This window comes from Notamacropus eugenii, chromosome 2, assembly GCF_028372415.1.
Source record: "Notamacropus eugenii isolate mMacEug1 chromosome 2, mMacEug1.pri_v2, whole genome shotgun sequence".
NCBI classification, from domain to species: domain Eukaryota; kingdom Metazoa; phylum Chordata; class Mammalia; order Diprotodontia; family Macropodidae; genus Notamacropus; species Notamacropus eugenii.
This window is the reverse complement of record NC_092873.1, coordinates 179,217,876-179,240,463: the sequence shown is the minus strand read 5'-3', so window position 1 is coordinate 179,240,463 and position 22,588 is coordinate 179,217,876. Positions and strand designations below refer to the sequence as shown.

The following is a 22,588-nucleotide window of genomic DNA, read 5'->3' as shown; positions in this document are numbered from 1 at the left end:
ATGACATGCATCAACTCACAACAGAAAAAAGGCAATATGGTATAGTAGAAAGAAGACATGTCCTATTCATGGCTCTCCCCTTCACCAGCTGTGTGGCCCTAAGTGAGTCACTAAACATTTCTGAGCCTGTTTCCTCATCTATAAAATGGAGATAATTCCTCCTTGGCACATTTTACAAGTTGCTGAGATGATCAAAAATGATAACGTATATGTCAATTAACATTTACTAACTGCTTACTATAGGAAAGGAACTATAGCACTGGGATAAAGCTTGTCTTTCCAAAAGACAGTTCCCCAATCAAGAAGCTAATAGTCTAATGAGGGAAACAACATGTAGAAACAGGCAATAAACTGACAAATTTGAAATAATCAACAGAGTAATCAAGGGAGATCAAGCAAGTCTTCAAGCAGAAGGTAAGACTTAAGCTGGGACTTAAAAAAAAAACATGAAGGAAATCAGGAGGTGGAAATGAGGAAGGAAAGAATGCCAATACATGGGGTACAGCCAGCAAAAATCCCCAGTCAAAAAGGAGAGTTTCTTATTAGAGGAACTGCAAGGAAGTACATGGAATTACTTTGTAAACTGTAAAGCATTCTATAAATATTAATAATCCTTAAGGGAGAGGGACTACATAATGCATGCAATTTCAGCTTATCTAACTATGAATGATTGAAAAAAATATTAAGCAAGCCTTTGCTATGTGCCAAGCACTGTTCAAAGCTATGGGGACACAGATACAAATGTGAAGAAAGCTCCTGTTTGTTACTCCTAAAGCAAAGATCTAACCATTTTAACGTCCCTGCTCAAGAAGCTCCAGTGTCTACCTATTGCCTCTAGGGTCAAATAAAACTCATCTATTTGGCATCTAAAGCTCTTCAAATCTGGCTTTAATTTATGTTTCTAGACCAATTTCCCATGTTTCTCTCTCTTTCTTCTTTCTCTCTGTCTCTCTCTCATTCTGTCTGTCTCCTTCCCTCTTTCATTCTGTCTGTCTCCCATGCATGTATCACATGCATACATACACATGTACATGTTCTGTTTCAGCCAGATTTGACTATTTGCTTGACTATGGGGCACCTAGATGGTGAAGTGGACAGAGTGCTGAGCCTGGAAGACTTGGGTTCAAATATGACCTCAGATGCTTAGTATCTGTATGACTCTAGGCAAGTCATTTCATTTCTATTTATCTCAGCTTCCTCAGTCATAAAATGAGGATGATAATAGCACCTACATTCCAGAAGGAGCAAATGAAATAATAATTGTAAAGTGCCTAGAATACTGTCCGGCACATCGTCAGTGCTACATAGATGTTAGCTAGTGGGAGTAGTTGTAGTAGCAGAATTCTCCTCATAAGACTAACGTTGCATCTGCTTCTCCCTCGCCTTTGCACAGGCATGCCCAGGATGCTGTCCCTCATCTCCTCTGCCTCTTGGAAACCTTAGTCACCTTTAAGGCTCAGCCTAAGTACCATCTCTTATAAGAAATCTTTCCACATCTCCCTGGTCAACTGTGCATTCCCCCCCAAAAAATTACTTGGTATTTACATACATGTATATATTTTGTCATCACTTAATGGTTTTATAGGTTGTTCCAAATGTCTTAGTGCAGTTTTAAACCATCAAAACTTAATGCAAACTTCCTGAGAAGACAGACTGTTTAGTTTTTGTCCTTGTTACATAGCACCTAGCACAGTAGGCATAAGAGCTGGTAAGCAGATGACCTGGGAGTGAAATGTAGCTGGTTCAAGGTCTAGATGTAAGGGTCTACTGAGGCAATCACCAATCAGGAAAGAATGACAATGCATAAGTATTAGGCAACATGGAGAAAGGCCATGATTATTCAGAGAAATTATTCAGAGAAAGTGGAGCCTCTATTTCATCTTGAAGCAAATGTACCAGGAAATATAGTCTGGCATACCACCTACTGCCACAAATTCCAAGAATGTAAGACTCCACTTTGAAGTGAAAAAAGAATGTCCTGACTTTCACACAAGTGAAGAAATGCAAAGAAAAAAGGTAACAGCAACTTGATAATTTCATGTAGCAAGTTTGCCAAAATTAAAAGTAGATGAAAAATCCTAGCTTCAACTCCTTGGTTACAATAACTAGGAAGCTAAATTTGAGTGGATAGAGTCTGACCTAGAGTCAGTAAGACCTGAGTTAAAACCCAATCTCAGACACACCCTTGAGCAAGTCACTTAACCTCTGTCTGCCTCAACTTCTTCTTCTGTGAAATGAGGATTAGGACAATATTTATCTCATGGGGGCTGTCACAAAATGAGATATTTGTAAAATGCTTAGAACTGTTCCTGCCTTAAGTTCTTTATTCATATAATAAGTTTATAAACTCTAGTCTTCGATAGACTTTGTATGTAACTTTTTAAAATTAATAAAATAATAACAAACATATTAAAGATAGATATTTTATCTCTGACCCATGAAGTCTGGAAAAGGTTACCAACTTTTCCACAAAATACTTCTCCAACTTCCTGGAGTCTACTAAGCCTATCATCATTTTGTCTTACTATCCTATAGATCCATTACCACCCAACCAAGCTCGCCTTCATTTATTATTTGGTCTTCCTCACTGCAGTTGACATGATTACTTGTTCTTACCTGCTGGCAGACCACAGTTTAGAGTATATCAGGGCTACTATATCAATTGTAAAACATTGAAAATAAGAATAGTACATCTCTCTGCCTCTAGTATTTCCCCATGCCAGTCCAACCTCTACTCAGCTGTCAAAATAATCTTCCTGAAGCACAATTCTGACTATGCTACTCCACTGTCAGTCAACTCCAGTGACTATCACTTCCAGGATTAATAAATGTCTGTTGAAATTTATAAATGTGTGTTAACTTACTAACTGTGCAATGGAAGAAATAAAATCTTTGTGATTACTTGCTAATAATAAAAATTGATACTCAGGTCAAAGCTAAATGGTATATAAAACAGGATGAGTCTTTCTCTTAACTATTTTCTTTCTCTCTGTTTTATCATACCTTCTCTCCTCCCCATTCACTGTCAATCTATGCTCTAAATTTAAATCACCATTAACCTAACCTGTCACACGCCTGATGCCAGCTACAGGGCACATCTTTCTCTAGGGAGCAAGATTCAAATAGTCAACACTAGGCCATAAACATCATTATTAAGTTATTCCTACCTCCAGCTCTAGCATATGCTATGTGAACCCTGGAGCACATAACTTAGGACATCAAATCAATGCAGACTCTAGTTTTCATCTTCACTCAATTCAAAGAAGATAAGGGGAAGAGCCAGGGAAATATACTCCAGTTACAGCACCATGATTGCCACAGATATACTGTTCTATCAAGCCTCAACTAGCCTCTTTGCTTGCATTTAAACTCAGCTCACTATCATGTACAGGTTGGTGAGATTCAATGTATATCAGTCCCTTTTCTTACTATCTAGTTCCATGAAATAATTTAGCACCTGAAATAATTTAGCTGATGCAAACAGCCTTCACTTGATGAAGTTATTTCCAAAGTATCTTGTGCCTTGCACATGATAGTCTGTCCAGAATATGAGCATTTCATTGCTCTCCCACATTCCCTCCTTATCACTGCTTCCTGATTTCCCTGCCTTTCTTCAACTCCCAGCTAAAATCCTGCACTCTACCAGAAATTATTTTTCCTGTATATATATTTTGTATATGTTACTTACATGTTTTTCCCCTACTTGACTGTGCGTTCCTTAAGAACAGGGATTTCCTTTTGCCTTTCTTTACATCCCTAGTGCTTGTTAGAAAAGTGCCTGACACATAGTAGGCATTTAATAAATGTTTATTGACTGACAGAAAGCCAAAAAAAGGAGAATTAACAGGAGAATGTAGGTACACATTTTAAAGTTTTTGTTAATCAGCTTTTGTTTCTAATAGTATATTTCTAGAGCACTGAGAAAGTCATTTTCTTATACTTGACACTTCTGGCAATGAGATTTTATTTATACTACAATGTAGTACAGTATTAATACACAGAATTCTTATTTTATTAAATGTGATCATGACCAGATGCTTTAATATTAAGAAATTGTCAAAATAAATGCAAATGTGTCAAAACAAGAGAAGCCAGAGACAATGGCATAGTTTTCATAAAGATCAGACTGTGTTTCCAAGAGAGGAATTCATTGGCACTACCAACTGAGAAATTATGCTTTTTTTAGGCCAAAGGAAAGGGATGCCTGACTTATTCAATTACAAACAATTGCCTGTAATGATATCAGTTTTGACTCACATTGGAATGTCCTGCTGTTTCTGTGTGCTTTGTTATTTCTGTTTTATTTTAAATTTGATCTTGAAGATGAAAACACATTATGGGGCTAATTTTTCATATCTTAGATTGTACATAAAAGTGTCTCATTTTTCTTATCAGGATAAGATTTGTGAGAGTTTGGCAACTATTATGTTTTCCTGCTAGTAAAAGTATTTTTTTTTTCAAAGAATTAACAATGTACTTTATCTCTTATAAACCATAATTAGAAGGTGATGTTGAATATAACGAGGAAGGAATCAAATGCAGCAATAAGGAAATCAAAATCTAATGAAAAATGCATGAGTTTTCCAGATTCTGATACACTACTAGTTAACTTAAGATATAAAAACTGACCATTATTCTTCATATCAAGTATCAAAGACAATGACAATAAGTGTCTTCTAATAAAATAACAAAGGACATTCAAATTTAACAAAAAAGACATGTTCCAAAAATATATGCTGGATCCTAAAAGGCTTATTTAACACCTAAAAAGTTGTTTCTACAAGAAATAAAAAACTTACATGATCAATTAGTTCTCGAACCATTCCATTCCACTGTCCATTGACATCATCCTGGGCTCCGTATTTTCCATCCTCCACAAGTCTAATCTCATAGGTAAAACCAAGGATTGTAGCTAGTTCCCTGAGGAGGTCAATGCAATATCCCTCAAATCGATCATTTCCATACAGGGGCTTATCAGACTTCTTGAACATAACATAGGGTTCTTCCTACAATAATTGAAAACAAAGGGAAGAGTTTCAGTTAATCACCATATTTATGCATCCTAGAAGCCACAGAACTTCACTTAACAGTTTCTAGTATCAATGGTAATTTATTTCAGGTATTGTTGCTTTCATTTTAACCACTGTCTCTATAGCTGAAAGTAATGTTAGGTAAGACTGCCCTGAAAATACTTTTTTTTTTGTTTGGAGAGATTTGAAAAATAATTTGTCTATGGTGTAGATTTAAGAGGTGTCAGACCCCACCTTTCTCAAAATATGACCCATGTCCTGCCATGTTTCCATTTTCTCCTACTCAGTCTACCATTACTCATTCTTTTGGAAGAAAGCTGACAGAGAGACATTTTCTAAGTAGGGCACAATAAAAAGACATTTTATTTAGAGAAAAGAGCATACTTTAGGAGTCTTATCCATTCATTCTATTAGCATAAATACCTTCATCAGATCTTGAAAATCAGGATCTTGGAAAGCACAGAGAATTTGGCCCTGAAGGGACAAGTTGCAGATTAGGTAACTTTAACTATGAAGTTTAAATATGGCAACAAGAAAGACCTCATGGATGAATAGAAGGACAGTGAACATATCAAGCTGGCTTGGGTTTTATAGGTCAGTGTCAACCTGAAATTGTTAGGAACAAAGAGGAGAACAAATGCCAAAATGGACAAGTGGCTAAAATTCAAGAGACTGCAAGACAAACAGCCTATTTTACACACCTACTTAAGACTGTTGTGTGTTTGAATGTGTGATGTTTGTTTGTGTTCTGTGAAAATATAGATGAGACTGTGACTTAATTGTTATACTAGACAAATACAATAGATTACATCAGATTTACTGATCTTTGTCAAATTTGTACTAACTCTATAGATATTGTAGATTGTTTACATTTTTGAATATCTTTACTTGATTTTGGCTTGTTTATTTTCCCCTGTCTTAAAAAATGAGAACAGATCATAAGACTCATGGGGACTTGAAATATCTTACTTTATTTTCATCCTTCTTAATGAGTATCCCAAATTTTTGCCATACAAAATGACATTGCGTCTATTCAATTGATTGATACAATCAAAATCTCAATGTCTTAAAAGAATCAGATGGGAACATTTTACCATACTAAAACTTTATCTCTGATATAACATATGGTGTTTCCACCCAATAAAATTTTAGCATACTTTTAATACCATAAGACTTAGCAAGAGTTTACATTTTACATTTCAATGTATAAGAAAGATTCAGGTAGAAGCATCAAAGAATAATACAGTGGAGTTTTGTTTTGTTCTCCAAATAAATTTTGGCACTCTAAAACTTTCTTTGTTGTTACTTAGAAATATTGTTATGAAACAATGGCTAAATTGCTTTGGCCTAGAGCTAACCGAAACACTTAGGATAATTAGAAAAGCATTAGTAAAATTTGAAGGAGTGCTTTATTTTCTTTTTTCCTCATTTTCTATGTAAAGTATGTAGGTATAGCCCTGAAACTGTTTTCAAAAATAATTTTGTCACCGGATAGTCTGCTTAGATGGTAAAACAGCATTAAGAGTACAATGCTGAAATTTAGCAATTTTATTGCCTCTGCTTAATTATCCTGTCAGTAGAATCAGTATTTAGCATTTTTACTTCCTTCCTTCCTTCCTCAGTAAGTTCAGTGTAGCTCATAGTTTCTCTCTACTCCTCATCTCAAGCCTTCATAATAGAACATTTCAACATATAAAAATTCAAATACCCTAACTTCCCACTTCCTCAGTCTATTTAATTTTCATGACCTACATCTCTACATGAGCTACAGAAGTGATGATACCCTTCATCCTGCCATCTTCCACAACTGTTCTATTTCCTAGCATATAAACCCTGAAAGTTCTTTTCTTTTTTTATTCCATCTTTCCCTATGCCTTACAATACCTAACTCTGAGCTTCATCCTCAGAGTTGCCTCCATTACTTCCACCCATCAGTTCTTTCCCAGGCCAATCATTACTTCTGCACTGTCTACACTCTCCTCCCTTTTCCTTGGTGACCCCTTGGTGAGTTAACTCAATTCTATACTATCTTTTTTCTTTGAATGCCTTGTTTCTTTTTCTTATCACTAATAATGCCTTGCAAAACCAACACCAATGATGGATCTTGATCACATGAGGCTCAAAAGACTTGGAGGAAATCATGAAACACTAATTTCCACTATGCCCACTACAAATTGATGTTATCTAATTTTAACTGAATCCCCATTGCATTAAGGTAGACATTTCACTTTGCCCTAATTTTTTCAGTACTCCATTGTCCACAGAGGCTGTTCTGTCTTTCTCAATCCTTCTACAATACCTCTACCCCCATCCAATGAACTGAGGACTTTACCTCATATTTCAATGAGGAAAAATGAGATCATTCACCAAGAGTTCCACCTTGCTCACAATCTCACATTGTTTGGACATTTTCCTCTATTCCGTTACTCCAAGCTCACATAAAGAGGTGACCCTTCTCCTAACCAAAGCCAACTCTTCAACATGTGCATCTCATCTTCTGAATTTTCCAGTATATTTCCTTCATTATCTTCCTACCTTCTCTCTCTTAGCTTCCACTTCTCTCTATCTACTGGCTTCTTCCCTGCTACATAAAAATATGCTCATCTAACTACCTACCCTTAAAAATCCATCACTTAATCCTATCATCCTCACCAGTTATCTTCTTATATCACATCTCCTAACTTTGGTTAAACAACTGAAGAGCATTATTTTACATTTGGTTCTTCCTCCTCCTCTCATTCAACTCTAAACACTCAGCAATTTGACTTTTTATCTTACTCAACAGAAACTTCCAATTCAAAGCTACCAATTATCTCCCCATTGACAAATCTCAGTCCTTTTTCTCAGTCCTGAGTCTTCTGAACTTCTCTACAGCATTTGATAATGTTGATCAAGTTCTTCTGGATTCTCTCTCCTCTCTAGATTTTCATAATTATTATCTGTCCTGTTTTTTTCTTTCTGTACAACTGCTACTTCTGTCTTCTTTACTGGTTCTTTTTCCATGTCATACCCACTAACCCCAGGCATCCCCCAAGACTTTGTACTAGGCCCTCTTCTCTTTTTAATCTGCTCAATCTCAATTAATAATCTCATCAGTTATCATACTTCATTTATCATGTCTATGCAGATGAGCTATATTCAAGTCCATATACAGACAATCTCTCTGCCAAGCTAAAGGTATGTATCTCCAACTCCCTCTTAGACATCTCAAACTTGATGTCTCATAAACATCCCAAACTCAATAAATCCAAAAAAGAATTCATTGTGTTTTCAAAAATATCCTTCCCATATTCTAAACATCCCTCTTACTGAAGAGTATTCCACCAATCTTATAGTCACAAAGGTTCACAACTTCTGTGTCATCCTCAACTCTTCAGTTACATATTTGACAATTTGTTGTCAAATAATTGTCATTTCTACCTGCACAACATCTCTTGTATATGTCACCTCTAGAGTACTACAGCCACAACTCTAGGTCATGTTTTAATCACCTCTCACCTGGACTAATACAATAGCTTCAAGTCTCTCACCATCCAATTTCATTCTCCACTTAGCTGCCAAAGTGATTCCTCTAAAGCAAAAGTCTAACCCATTACTCCCTACTCAGTAAGTCCAGTGGCTCCCTATCACCTAAAGGATCATATATAAACTCCTCTGTTTGGCATTTAAAGTTCTTCATAACATGGCCTCTTCCTACATCTCCATTTTTCTTTTACCTCACTTCCCTCTATGCATTCTGTTACCTACCTACTCTGGATTACTTGCAGTTCCCCAAAACAACACTGAATGGTGTCCATGTCTTGGTATGAGTGTCTCCCTTGCCTGGAATGAACTAGTGCCTCACCTGTACTTCACAGTATTCCTGGTTTTCTTTCATACTCAGATCAAAGCCCACCTTCTACAATTGGTGTTCCATAGTCCCCCCCAGCTGCCATTACCTTCCTTTGATATTATATTCCAACTATTTTTATATGTCATCTATTTTTTCCATCTATTATATTCTATCTATTTGGTATGTGATTTTTTAATATGAATTTAATTATTTATATATTGTCTTCTCCATTAGAATATCCAGAAGGCAAGGACTATATTTTTTATTGTTGTATCTATGATACTGGAGGCAGCTAGGTGATACAGTGGAAAGAATGTTGGGCCTGGAGTAAAGATCTGAATTCAAATATGGCCTCACATACTTAGCAGCTGTGTGACCTAGGCAAGTCTCTTAATTGCTGTTTGTCTCAGTTTCCCCATCTTCCCCAGGATTGTTATGAGGACCAAATGAGACTAATAATTGTAAAGTGCTGAGCAAAGTGCCTGGCACATAAGAAGTGCTATATAATGTAAGCTATCATGATTATCATTGCTATACTTTTGCCTCTCTTTGTATCTCCAGCCCTACAGCAGCAGGAATACAGTAAGTGTTTAATAAATGCCTGCTGACTGACAGACTAGTCCCAATTTTGAAACCAGCTGTGTCATTTCGAGCAATTAACTCATTTCTTCTAATCCTGGGTTTGTTTATTTCTCTGTTAAAAAACAATAGATATCTCAAAGAATTGTTGTGTGGATAATGCTTTGTAAACTGCAAATTTCTAAATAGTTGTGAGTTAATGTGAACTAAGATGAAAACATCTGCCTATTAGAGAAACAGGGGTTTCTCATAATCACTGATTTCTGCAACATTTAAGATATTATATTTATGTAATGAATTACCTTTAAGGCCAGAATGCTCCTGGATAGTTTATGTGTTTATCTATAATTCCATTTAAATGCATATTTCTAGGATCCTGAATTAATATAATTCCATTGGATTATAGGATGGTGATATAATTAGGGGTATACTGGAGAAGAAACTTGGTTTAGAAGATAGAGTGTTGATCTTTAAGTCAGAAAGACTCCAAAGCTCAAGTCTTGCCTCCTACACGTACTGGCTTTATGAAAGTTGACAAATCAATTAACCTATTTCAGGCAAGCAACTAAGACATAAAGTTGGACAGCTGGATGGTACAGTGGGTTGAGTGCTGGCCCTGGAGTCAGGAAGACCTGAGTTCAAATCTGGCCTCAGACACTTAATAGCTGGGCAAGTCACTTAACCTGTTTGCCTCAGTTTCCTCAAATGTAAAATGATGACAATGAGTGTTCTGACAAATTTTTATTACAGATGCTAGTAGAATATCTCTTAGATTCAGCACAAGGACAAATTAATGTCCACAAGTAAAATAAAGAAAAATGACATTAAAAAACAATTACTGTGCCACATACAACATTCAGAGAATAATACAATAAACTCTCTTGGACAATTCTCCTATTTTATCATATCGCTTAAATCTCTATGTCAACATTTTCAAGGGTTAAAGGTATGTCATTCTACTAGCATCTGTAATAAAAATTTGTCAGAACATGCATTATCAAGTATTCTTTTAAGAAAACCAATAAGTCAAATATTTTTGTCTCCACTGCATTGAAAATTGACCTGATACCATCACAAATAAATATTTTCCAAAGAAATGAAACTCACCGAAAATCTTCTGGAAAATAATTTTTAAATAGATTATTATTTTGTAGTGTTTTGGTTTGGTTTTTTTTTTGTCAATAGCTGATTCTTTTCCCTAATGTAGTGTTTAGCAGTCACCTCTCAATGCACATTTGAAACCTAGTTTGTTCAAGATGTTTTGTGGCTCATTTTAAAACTAATGCAAGTAACTCCTTCTTCTCAGCATGTTCCTTCTTCCTGTGATGCTCAGGGAGGAGATGCTTGGAAACTAAAAAACCAGTTTTAACATGAACTTAAATAAAACATAATTAGAAAGCCAAATCTCCTACAAGTATAATCCTGTGATGGATTTGTAATTCAAATACAGTAGAAATAATTTTTAGAATAGGCACACTTTTGTTCTACTACATTAACCTTTCAATGGTCTAATAATTCTGGGATCAAATTGCCTCCTAAAGCTCCAGTCCTATTTTGGGGAGTCCTATGTGGTATTCAAAATTGTTCAGGGGATCCTTTCAGGGTTGTAGTTTCCTGGACGAAAATACCTTTAAAATTCCCTATAGTTTCAAACTCCCAGAAAGGCATTTTAAAGGTGCTACCATTAAATGATTTCAATTTGCTTTAAGAAGGAAATTAAAATGAATCAACTTGTATAGCCCTCCTGAGAGCTAAATGAATAAGGACATTATGGTTCTTATTTACATAATACAGAGAGTTTCAGGAGTTGAACCATTCCTTGATGTTCTCTGTTATGTTTTTGAATTATATATTTTCCTCAAAAATTAATTCAAATAATTCAATAAAGAGTTCCTGATTTGGGTAGGTGTTCTAATAATTAAGTGGTCCATTATAGTCTCTGACATGCTTTGGTGAGTTGCCTCTATGGAAGATTTTATATACATTGACAAAGGTCTACAAGAGAACTCCGTCAATTCCATCCATCCCCAAGTTATTAGGAAGCTACCAGACTCCATTGGAATCACTTTTGTCTCCCTTCTAAAATATACCGTTATAAAAAAAAAAAAAATCTCAAACTTGGCCCTGTATAGTTCCAGATATATGAATTGAAGGAAGGACACACAAAATCTTATAACATCTTCTTTCACTTTGTCTTTATCTAGTAGATATACCAGAAAACTGGATATTACTTTGGAAATTTTATATATTATATTTGGATCTCTTCTTCCACATCACTCATAGGAATGCCAATCAAAGTTATCAATGGTTTTCTGGGGACCTGGAAGGCAGTGTGCTGCAATGGAAAGCATACTGTATTTGGAATCCAACTCCTACCTCTGCCACCTATTGCCTGGTGACTTTTCGACAAATCTCTGAGCTAGAATTTCATTACTGTAGGGAACTCCTGAAGAAATTCCTCCTAATAATGAAGATAGGTAGGCACATGTTAGGGCAACAAATAGTCTTAGATCTTTTTCTGGAATACTGAGATGTCAAGTGACTCTCCCAGGATTACACAAAGAGTTTGTCTCCCAGGTGGGACTTAGATGCAAGGAATTCCTGACACTAAAGTCAACTCTATCTACCATACTATGCTACCTCTCACTTCTCTTAAATATATAGACAGAATTAGTTCGGTATAGTAGAAGGATGACTGTATTTGGAGCCAAAGAGCCTGAGTTTGAATTTGGCCTCTGCCATTTTCCATCTCTGTGAAGCTGGGCAACATATTTAACCTCTTTGAACTCAGTTTCCTCAGCTGTAAGATAAAGGGAATGAGGGTAAATTAGATAATTGCAAAGACTCTATATGTCATAAGTCAAAAACAACTTAGCACCAAGTATATCCTAAATTTCCCAATTCAGGTAGTTTTGAAGTATTGTCATTCTTCTACTCCTCTGGGTCCCCATGGCACAGTTTACAAAAGTTAAACTTCAACTGTAGGGATTCTTGATTTGGGTAATTATCACATGCTATCTTGTTTCCAGTTTCAATCTTCAGAAAAAGAGAGCTTAACAATTTAAGGGCTATTTGAAAGACAATTCTTCTGGTCCCAAAGTGGAGAAGATTGAGATTAGACTTAGAGAGCTGACAAATAATTAGAAAGACAAGAAACCACAAAAATGTTACTGAAACTGGCTGGATTATGAATGAAAAGGAAAGACAAGTCAGAATGGATTAGCCCATTACAATTTCATAATACATTTCTGAGAAGGGAGCTCGAATATTCTTCAAAAGCATTTTTTTTTAAACAAATCAACTATGTTGCACATGTGAATGTATCAGTGGGAAGGTAAGAGCAGGCCAAGGTAGCAGATCAATGATATATGAACTAAGAAAGGAGAAAAAAAGTGAAAATCAGAGAAAGGAAAAAAACTGCCATAAGCCTGCACCACTTACCACTATACCTGAGAGGTAATTATTAAGGCATTATTATATTAAAAGTTTCTTCCCCTTTAATTCAACTACAACTCTTCTCAGTCTCCCCAGAACAATCACAGTAATTATCAATCTGAGAAAGTACCTTTATCTACATAAATTAAATGCTTTCTTGAGGCAAGCTGATCATACTTGGTACCTTCCCCTGTCCTCTCTAGAACAAAGAAGGAAGTGGGATACATCAACAGAAATAGCCAGAATGACTGGTTAATGCACCAATTAATCAGCAAACGTGTTAAGTGTGTGCCATATGTTGGTCTTATTGCTAGACTCTGAGGATATGGCCAGAAAAGAGAAATGAAATAGTCCCTGCACTCTAGCAGCTTATATTCTTCAGATTGTTTACAACTATGGGCAGATTGAATGAATAAATAAGATTTGTTAAGCCATCAATATGGGCAGAGCATCAAAGATATAAAAGAAAAAGTAAGACACTTCCTGATCTTAAGGATCATACATTCTAATGAGGAATGTGACTCTTAAGGAAGATAGATGGGGAAGTAGACTGCGACAAGAATCAGGAAAATCTGCATTCAAATTCAGTGTCAGATACTTCCTCGTTGTATGACACTGGGCTAGCCATTTAACCACTGTCTGCTTCAGTTCTTGGACTGTAAAATGGAGATAATAATAGCATCTACTTCACAAGACTACTGCTAATGTCCAGTAAGAGATGCTTTGTAGACACTCAGCACAGTGCCTGGCACATAGTACATGCCTGACAAATACTTTTACTATTCACTCATAAAGTCAGGCAAGAAACATTTGTTACCTGCCTAGCATGTGCCAAGCACTGAGCTGAACAGCCACCTACTACTTGCTGTTATGGCTAGCAAAGTAGGATCTTTTGCTGGTTTTGTTTTAGTATATTCAAGTGCCTCTGAATCTTGCCTTTATCAACCAAGAGTCTTTACTAGAAGTACAGAAACAAGAGTTTCTTTAACTAGAAACAGTATGTGTATTTGCGTTGTTAATTATTTTAATGTGAATAAAGACCTTCCCCATCCATTAACGAGCCTGCCCATTAAGGGGAGTTTGATTAGGGAAGATCTGTAGGAAGGCCCACACCTTTTGTTAAGTTTCTAATGCGGCACTGATTCTCCAGGGTTGTGATGCTCTCTGGCTCTAAAAATTTATAAATGCTCTGAAGGTGAGGTTTTACTTTGGGGCTTATTGGCTAGAAGTGTTTTGTTTGGCCAGACGAGACAGTGGGCAGCTGCTAAGGAGCCCTAGCTTTGAAAACTCAGATGATGATGCTTCCCTCTCTGGTAACTATGTATGTATGGCCAGATAGTTATCTGTCTATCTGTGATGTATGTCAGACAGTTGGAAGCCTGTCTGTTGATTTTGATTTCTCTGTATTTTCTCTGAAGTTCAAGGTGCTGACTTTTTCTCCTGAACTAAGTGAATGATACATGTGCTTGATTAAAGTGAGAGATGACCCCTCAAAAGCTGCCTTTCTTTTTAGAAAAGTAGATCAAAGAAACTGTGATAGCAAGCCCCCTCCCCCCACCCCATATGTCAGAATGCTGTTCTCTCTTACATGTACTAAAGTACCAGGAAATCAAAGAAAGACAAAACATAATCTCTGCTCTCAAGGAGCTCACAGTTCTCCAAGGTGATCTATTTATTTTGCAGTACAGAGGAATATTCATACTCAGTACTCAGTGAAGGGACAGGGATGTATGTGGACGAAGATGAAATGAGCTATTACCGGTCAATTTTCAGAGTGAAACAGAGCTTTGATCAAAGGTACTTTTCTATATCAATAATAACTGTGATTAAGAACCTCCAGCAGTCATTATTCAAATCTTGTTTCCTGCTGTTCTTCCCTGCTTAATCCCTTAGTTCCATTACCCAGGACTTCAAAGTTTTTTCTGTGAAGCTACTCATACCCTCTACTATGCTCTCTGGAATACTTGCTCAATAGTCAACAAATTTGTTTTTATCTTAAATCTTTTAACATTCTCCCTAACTCCTTCCAACTTCTGACTCACACTGAGACTTTGCTCAGTCCTGATGGCATAGTCTCCCTTTCTAGGACCAGCTACTTTTCCATTCATTTTCTGGAATCACCTGATGATGGAAGAGGTGGAGGTGAGGAATGGGAATAGTTCCCCATAGTCACTTCCAGATTTTCTTTTTACCACTATCACTCAGGAAATTCATCTGTTTTGAGGTTCACCCAATCCATATATACCACTCAAAATTTTGCTAGCTATTATCCATCATTCTCTAGCATGCTCCCCTTCTTTCCTTTGAGTTAAGTACCTAGCTCATAGTCTTTCTCTCCTCTTCCACAAAGTCAACTAAGGGGCCTCAATATATAGATTAATGCTCCATCAAATATCTTAACCTCACATTTCTTCATTTACTCATTTCCCATGACCTATTTACCTACCTCACCTCAGCCACATTCAAAGATGGTCACATCATTTTGTCATCACTCACAAATATATCACTTCCAAGTTCATGAACTCTGAAATTCCTATATCTGATCACAATCCATTATCATTCCATTTCTCCCTGTGCTTTGCAACCCCACTTCATCCATACCATGACCTCCACTCAGTTCTTTCCTGGGAGATCAATTCTGCACTAGTTTCCCCATCTCTATCTCTTGAAGAATCAGTTCAACTGTATACTGGCCTCTTCTCTTGATCTCTTGCCCCTTTATCCTACTGTTGAATCTGCAAAGCCTCAGCACTAGATCACACCCAACATCTGCTACCTAAACTGCTATACATGTCCTGCTAAAAGAAACTAGAGAAAATTATGAAACTGTCTGGCTGAGTCCACTATGAATTTATGTTTCAACTAAGCCCTCACTGCTGCAAAGCAATACTTTTGTACCTGCTTGGATTTAATTCACATTTCCATACTAATGATTCTCAAATTTGCTTATCCTATCCTAACTTCTCTGATCATACATCTTGGATTAGATGGCCCATAGACATTTTACACTCAACATGTACAAAACTGAACTCATTATCTCTCTCTCCAAATTAGACTTCCTAATTTCCTTATGTTGAGAGTATTACCATCTTCCCAGTCCCCAAGCTAAAATCTCTTTTTCTAAAGGAAGTCTTTCTTAAACTCCCTTAATTTAAGTCCCCTTCCTCTGTTGATTATTTCTAAATTATCTTGAATATAGCTTGTATCTACATGGGTATTTTCATATTGTCTCCTCCATCACACTGTGAGCTTCTTGAGAGCAAGGACTGCCTTCACCTATCTTTGTATTCCTAGCATTTAGCACAGTGCCTGGCAAATAGTAGGCACTTAATAAATGCTTGTTGACTGACTGTCTATACTATTGTAAACATTTTGTAAATTGTTCTGGTCTTGCTTATTCTATAAACTCTGTAACAATTTAAACAAGTTTCCCATGTTTCTCTAAAGTATCCATATTTATCATTTGTTCTAGATCAAGTATTCCTTTAAATGCATACAACATAATTTTCACAGCCATTCCTCAGTCAGTGGATCCTCACACTGTTTCCAAGCTTTAATAAAGCAAGATTTAGTAATATGAAGATTTTGGCGATGCATGTACATTTATTTTTGTCTTTGACCTCTTTAGAACAATGGTGGGATTTTCTGATAAAAGGATATGAACAATGTAATGACCTTTCTCACAAAATCATTTTCCAAAATGGTTAGACCAATTCAGAGATCCATTCAATAATTTCATTATTCTATCTATCCATCTTCCTGTAGCCTCTCTCACATGGATTATTTCTGTCTTTTTATCATCTTTTCCATTTTCATATGTGTGAAGTGAATCTTCAGAGTTGTTTAATTTTCTTTTCTCATATTGTTAATGATTTAGGAACATTTTTTTCTATGGTTGTTGATTTATTTTCTTTTGAAAACTGTTTAAATTCTCATATCTTTTTGAATATGTTCTTTTCCACCTCAATGAAAAAGTCTTACTAATACTAGAAGCTTAAAGTATGATCTTTTGTTTCTTTCTTGAATGGTCATTATTCATAAGTAAAATAATAGCTCATACAAAAGAAAGGAAATGGGACTGATAATGATCAACAAATTACAGTATTCTTCCAAAAGATATGGTTATCTATTCTGAATCATGTTTTATAATTTTAAAAATGCTTACAGAATACAGACTTGGAGCTGAAAATAGAATGATTTCCTTTATGTCTGTGTGTGACTATTATGAAGATATGGACAGCTGCTTACTGCCCTTTAAAGAAATTAAAATTCCATGTTATAGTTCTAGGATTCTTCTACTGCTCTTTTCTTCAAGTTAGACATAGGAGCATCACAAGACAATGTTCCCTAAGTCATCATTCAAATTAGACTTTGATCTGGCAGATTGTTGTCAAACCTGGTGGACTTTAGAAGAAATACTAGAGGTCATCATGCTTAAGAGAAAGAAATGATATACAAATACAAACTGTTTAAAAGTATAAATAGATGGACGCTCAAAATTTGTTCTTGTTTGTTTTACATTTTCCCTCTAAATACTTTTAAAAAAATTATTTTTGATCGTGCAAGTTGGCTTATGATATTTATTATTCTAACTGTCAAATGAGAATTATTGAATTTTCTTAAAGGCTCTATTTGTATTATTCATATAGATTAACACTTGAGACAGTTGCAAACAAAGCAGATAGAGCACTGGGTCTGAAATCAAGAAGACTTGAATTCAAATTTGGCATCAAACATTTACAACTGTGTGACCCTAGAATAAACCTCTATTTGCCTGTTTCCTCAACTATAAATGGAGATAACAATAGTATAATAGTTTATAACATTATATATATTAGAACATAATTAGATATATATATATATATGCATGTAACTGGTATATAATATAATAGCATAATAATGTTTACCTTGTAGGGTTGTTGTAAGGATCAAGTGAGTTAACATTTATAAAAAGTGGTTAGCATGGTACCTGGTAAATAGTAGATATATAAATACTTATTCCTTTCTTTCTCTTTATACAGTGGGTTAAATTTTATAAGGTAATCTTATGTACATATTACCTCTTTTGATTTTCACAACAGTCCTAAAAGGTAAATAATAAAAGAGTTACTCTTTCTACTTGTTGTTCAGTCATCCAGTCATGTTTGACTCTTCAGGACCCCATGGATTTGTCCACGGAGTTTTCTTGGCAAAGAATATAGAGTTGTTTTGTCAGTTTCTTCTCCAGTGCGTCTCCTTTTCACAGATGAGGAACTGAGACAAACAGGGGTTAATTTATTTGCCCAGGGTCACAAAGCTAGTAAGTGTTGGAGGTGGCACAGATTTTCCCAACTCTAGGCCAGTGCTCTATCAACTGCACCACCTAGCTGTCCTCTTCCTGTTTAACAGATGTGAAAAACGGGACTCTAAGAGGTTAAGTGACTTACCTGTTGTCAATCAGTCAGTAATATTTATTAAATCCCTACTATGTGTCAGGCACTGTGCTAAGCACTGGGGATAAAAAGAAATGTAAAAGACTGCCCTTGCTTTCAAGAAGCTCACAGTTTAATGGTCACAATACCAGTAAGTGTCTTTCTTGACTCCTATCCCAGGACCCTTGTTACAACAGCTTGTTGACTTTTATGTATAAATTTAGCATACAGAGTATACATATTTTTAAAATTTAGCTATATACAACAGGTATATCGTATGTGCATACACATATAGATTCTCAAATACTCAAGAGAACTATGATCTCAGTGATTTGGCTATTCCTATCAAAAACACAATATATGCTGTGCAACCCTTGTCCACGTCCTCTCATAAGCTTGCCATAGGGAACCTGCCCAAAATTCTGGGTTTTCCTTGTTTTTTATGTGTCCATATATTGATTTAATTTAGATGGTCTTACTGACTGTGCTTCTGTGAGCATATATGTGTGTGTGTGTGTGTGTGTGTGTAGAGAGAGACATGCATACATACATATATATCACATATATGGAAGAATGAAGGAATTATAGTATGCAATCACAGATACACATGCACTCACACACATATGTATGCATGTGTGTATCTACATAATACAATATATATATATACACATATGTGTGTATCAAGGTCCCAGGAACTGCACTGCTCCTAAGACCACTGCCCCTACCTTTGACCTAACCTCTATAGTCATCATCTTAGGGGAGCAATCATTGTAAAGATGAAGGCTGCCATTACTAACAGTTTTTGCAGGTCAACTATGACTCACAGCAGGTACCTAGATCATGCATTAGACTACCAGCTTTGCTACCAGACTGGTCCCCATAGCCATTGTCCAGGGCATGAACCCCTGTGGACATACAACCTGACATTTGTCTCTACTGGTTTCATAACACCCTGTTCCTCTGAATTCATAGCTGCTGATGAACCACAAAGGAAAGTTCTTGCTACCTAAGTCCTTGGCAACACCAAACAGTTCATCATTGGAAATAGATATAGTTTTATCAATAGAAATGCCATTGAAAAAGAAATAGTATCATCTATTTTTTAATGCTGTACTCTCAGGACCATTGGTCCTTTCTCTCAGACATGAAGCTGAAATCTGTCACATATGTTGTATACTCTTATTAGAATGTGAGCTCCTTGACAGCTCTTTGTACCATAAATATTTAACACTGTGCTTTGCATGTACTACACGTTTAATAGATACTGTTTAGCTCCTTTATTTTCAAATGCTACAAAAGTAGAGCAGAAATTCTGGCTGGTTCTGCCAGGTTAGAAACACTTCAGCTCTCACCAGGTAATAGATTTCTGTGTCTGTTATTTGAGGTTGACCTTGGCTAAATTCAGAAGGCTGGCTTGTAGTATGTCTATGTATTTCTGTATCTATTTATAAACACACACATGTATATAAACATACATATCTACTCGCATATATGGAAAGAGAATACATGAACCACTAAGATCATAGATCTTTTGACATAATGAAAAAAATACTTAATTAACCAATTATTCATTAATATGAATAACTAGAGATGAAATACGAAGTCTTAGAAGTGGAATATTTTTTAAATGGAATAAAGTTTCTTATTTACAAATAAAGTCATATAAAACATTTCATATTGCATATACATTTGATCATATATTTTTCATTCAAGAAGCTACAAACTCAAAGGAAATAATAATTACTATATTTAAATTACATGTTTATAATTCTGTTTCATTATATTTATTCTGTATCATTCAAAATGGTATTTTAAGAGAAAATATACGTTTAAATAGTAGTAATATTATATCATTGTTATATGTAGAGATCGGTGGAAACCTTGATTTATAAATTTAAATGACTATTTAATTTTATATTATTCAGATAACTCAACCCCTTTGACTTTCCAGTCCCCTTCACCACTATCACATCCTCACGTCTGTCATTTATATGCTATAGCAAAATGTTTTCAAATGTCTAACATGTGCTTCTCTTACTCTACAGTGAAATTCATTCTTTTGTTTACTGAAGTATAAAGATTCAAAAGCATAATTAGCAAAAGATTTAGGCTGAAGTCAATCACAATTGAAAGCACAAGGGATAGAATTAATTTAAAATAATTGCATATTGAGGGTGTACCAGGAAGATCCAGATTCAGAACCAGAAGACTGGGGCTAAGTCCTGTCTGTGCTACTTACTATTTCAGTGACACAGAATAAATCAATGAACCTCTCTTGACCTTAATTTTCTAATCTGCAAAACGAGTGGTTTCAATTGGATTAGGGTACAGTAGAAAAAATACTGAATTTGGAATCAGAATTTGACTTCAAAACCCCTGCTGCAATTTATTACCTGTGCACCAAGGCAAGTCATTTAAGCTTTCTCAGTTTCAGTTTCCTCATCTGCAAAATAAAGGGGTTGCACTAGTTTACCTCTAACATCCCTTGTAGCTCTACATCTGTAGGATTATAACAACTAACCTGGGTCTTCTCATCTATAAACTGTGAGACTTGAATTAGATTATCTATTAGATCCTTTATTTTAATAAATGTTATGCTTTTTTAGTGACTGGTAATGAATTTTATTGTTTGTTACAGATACTGCACATTTGTATTTTAAGTCTTCAAGGTATTTCTATAGCAAATAATTCATTTGGCAAATGAGGAAATTTAGATTTACTTTTTCCTAAATGATGCTAGAGCTGTCTATATATTTTGAGGTGCTTCCCATTATGCTTCTCCGTTTAACAACTGATTTTTGCCCATTAAAAGGATTAGTTAAGGCCACTTTAAAGACTGGACTTTTTTTTTCCTCTTCTAGTGTCACTGTGTTGTGTAAATCCTGAGAAATGCACAAAAGCCTAAACAGATTTTTATGGAAAGGAAAGACCTTTCAGGGTTTATCCATGTGAAATGGTAATGAAAATGCTATTGCATAAGTAGCCTACTTAGCTATTGAGAAGGGAGGTGGGGTATCTTATTACATCATTTAATAGGCAAGACGGATTTATCTTTATTCTGTTTTAGCTTCAGTCATCCATGGAAAATTTTGCTTTTGTTATTAGTTATGGTTTTAGAACGAAGGGAGGTCTATAGAATTGCCATTATTGTCCAGAGAGTTCTGTTCTTTCAGGTATCTTCTCCACACTCTGGCTGAGAAAGTTTGAAGGCTGCCATCTCTAATTAACATTTCTGTCAACTGCATGGAGTGCACAATGGGTTATCACAATTGGAAGTCAGGATGCCAGGAGGGAAAAGTGAAAAAGCCTAGCAGTGACCATCAAAACAATTTAATGTCTTCCTTAGACCCTCAAAAACAAGCTCTGGAGGAGGGATTTGCAAAGAAGAACTGGAGTAGGAGGGTCAAAAATTAGAGAAGGAAAATACTTCACAAAGATACATTAGATTAGTTTCTGGCTAGGAAAACAAGACTTATTTCTTGATTGCCACTTTCAAAATATTCAGAAGACAGTTTGACCTGACCTTTCTGGTAAATGAATTCTCATCATTATAGTTCTGAAGCCATGTAATCAAAATGCAACTCCCCTGTAGGGCAATGTTTCACCTTACTAAACCTTTAAATAAAACATATTTACTATTTAGTTTACTTCTATACAGAATATAAACTCATTGAGTAGCATTTCAGAAAAGCTTTCTTACTGATAGCATACATCAATTGTAATATATTGCAAACTGTATTAATCTGGATTCACATCACATCTTGAATGCTTACTATCTGGGTGACACTCAGCAAATCATTTATCCTACCTGGCCTCAGTTTCCTCACCTGTAAAATGAAGTGGTGTGCTTAAATGGCCTCTGAGATCCATCACTAGTTCTATGATCTTTGCAGAAAGCAACAATCTAGTATTTACACGATGTACAAAAGCTATTTGTTTTTATTAACTTATTAGGCCAAGCAAAATGGTCTATTGTTACTCTATAACTTTTAAAAATATTTCCTTGGATTTGGGAGGAAAATGTATTTTTATTTTATCAAGTGCACTGTCAAACTATCTGAACCCCTTAGAGGCCATAATCGGGACTTTAAAGAAAAAGAACTTGAATTGGTTTGGTTGTGCTGACTACCCAATCCACTGGAAGTCAAATGGAGCAGTGGAGACAGTGGAAGAAGAGTATGATATTGTCTAGAAAGCCACATTCTTTAGGAGCCATGAGTATGTACTGCAGAGGTTGGGGGAATATGTTATTATATACAGTCATTTGTGCTACTAAATTCATCCATCTGCCTGGATTATCA

General features: G+C 35.6%; 1 protein-coding gene across 1 annotated transcript in view; it reads right to left on the bottom strand.

Moving 5' to 3' along the window:
* GRIK2 (glutamate ionotropic receptor kainate type subunit 2) overlaps positions 1-22,588 on the bottom strand; it is a 791,214-nt gene that overhangs the window by 269,323 nt on the left and 499,303 nt on the right. The window contains exon 11 of the mRNA XM_072642936.1: positions 4,800-5,006. Within this exon, the coding sequence (XP_072499037.1) occupies positions 4,800-5,006 (207 nt within the window). The remainder of the gene's footprint in view (positions 1-4,799; positions 5,007-22,588) is intronic.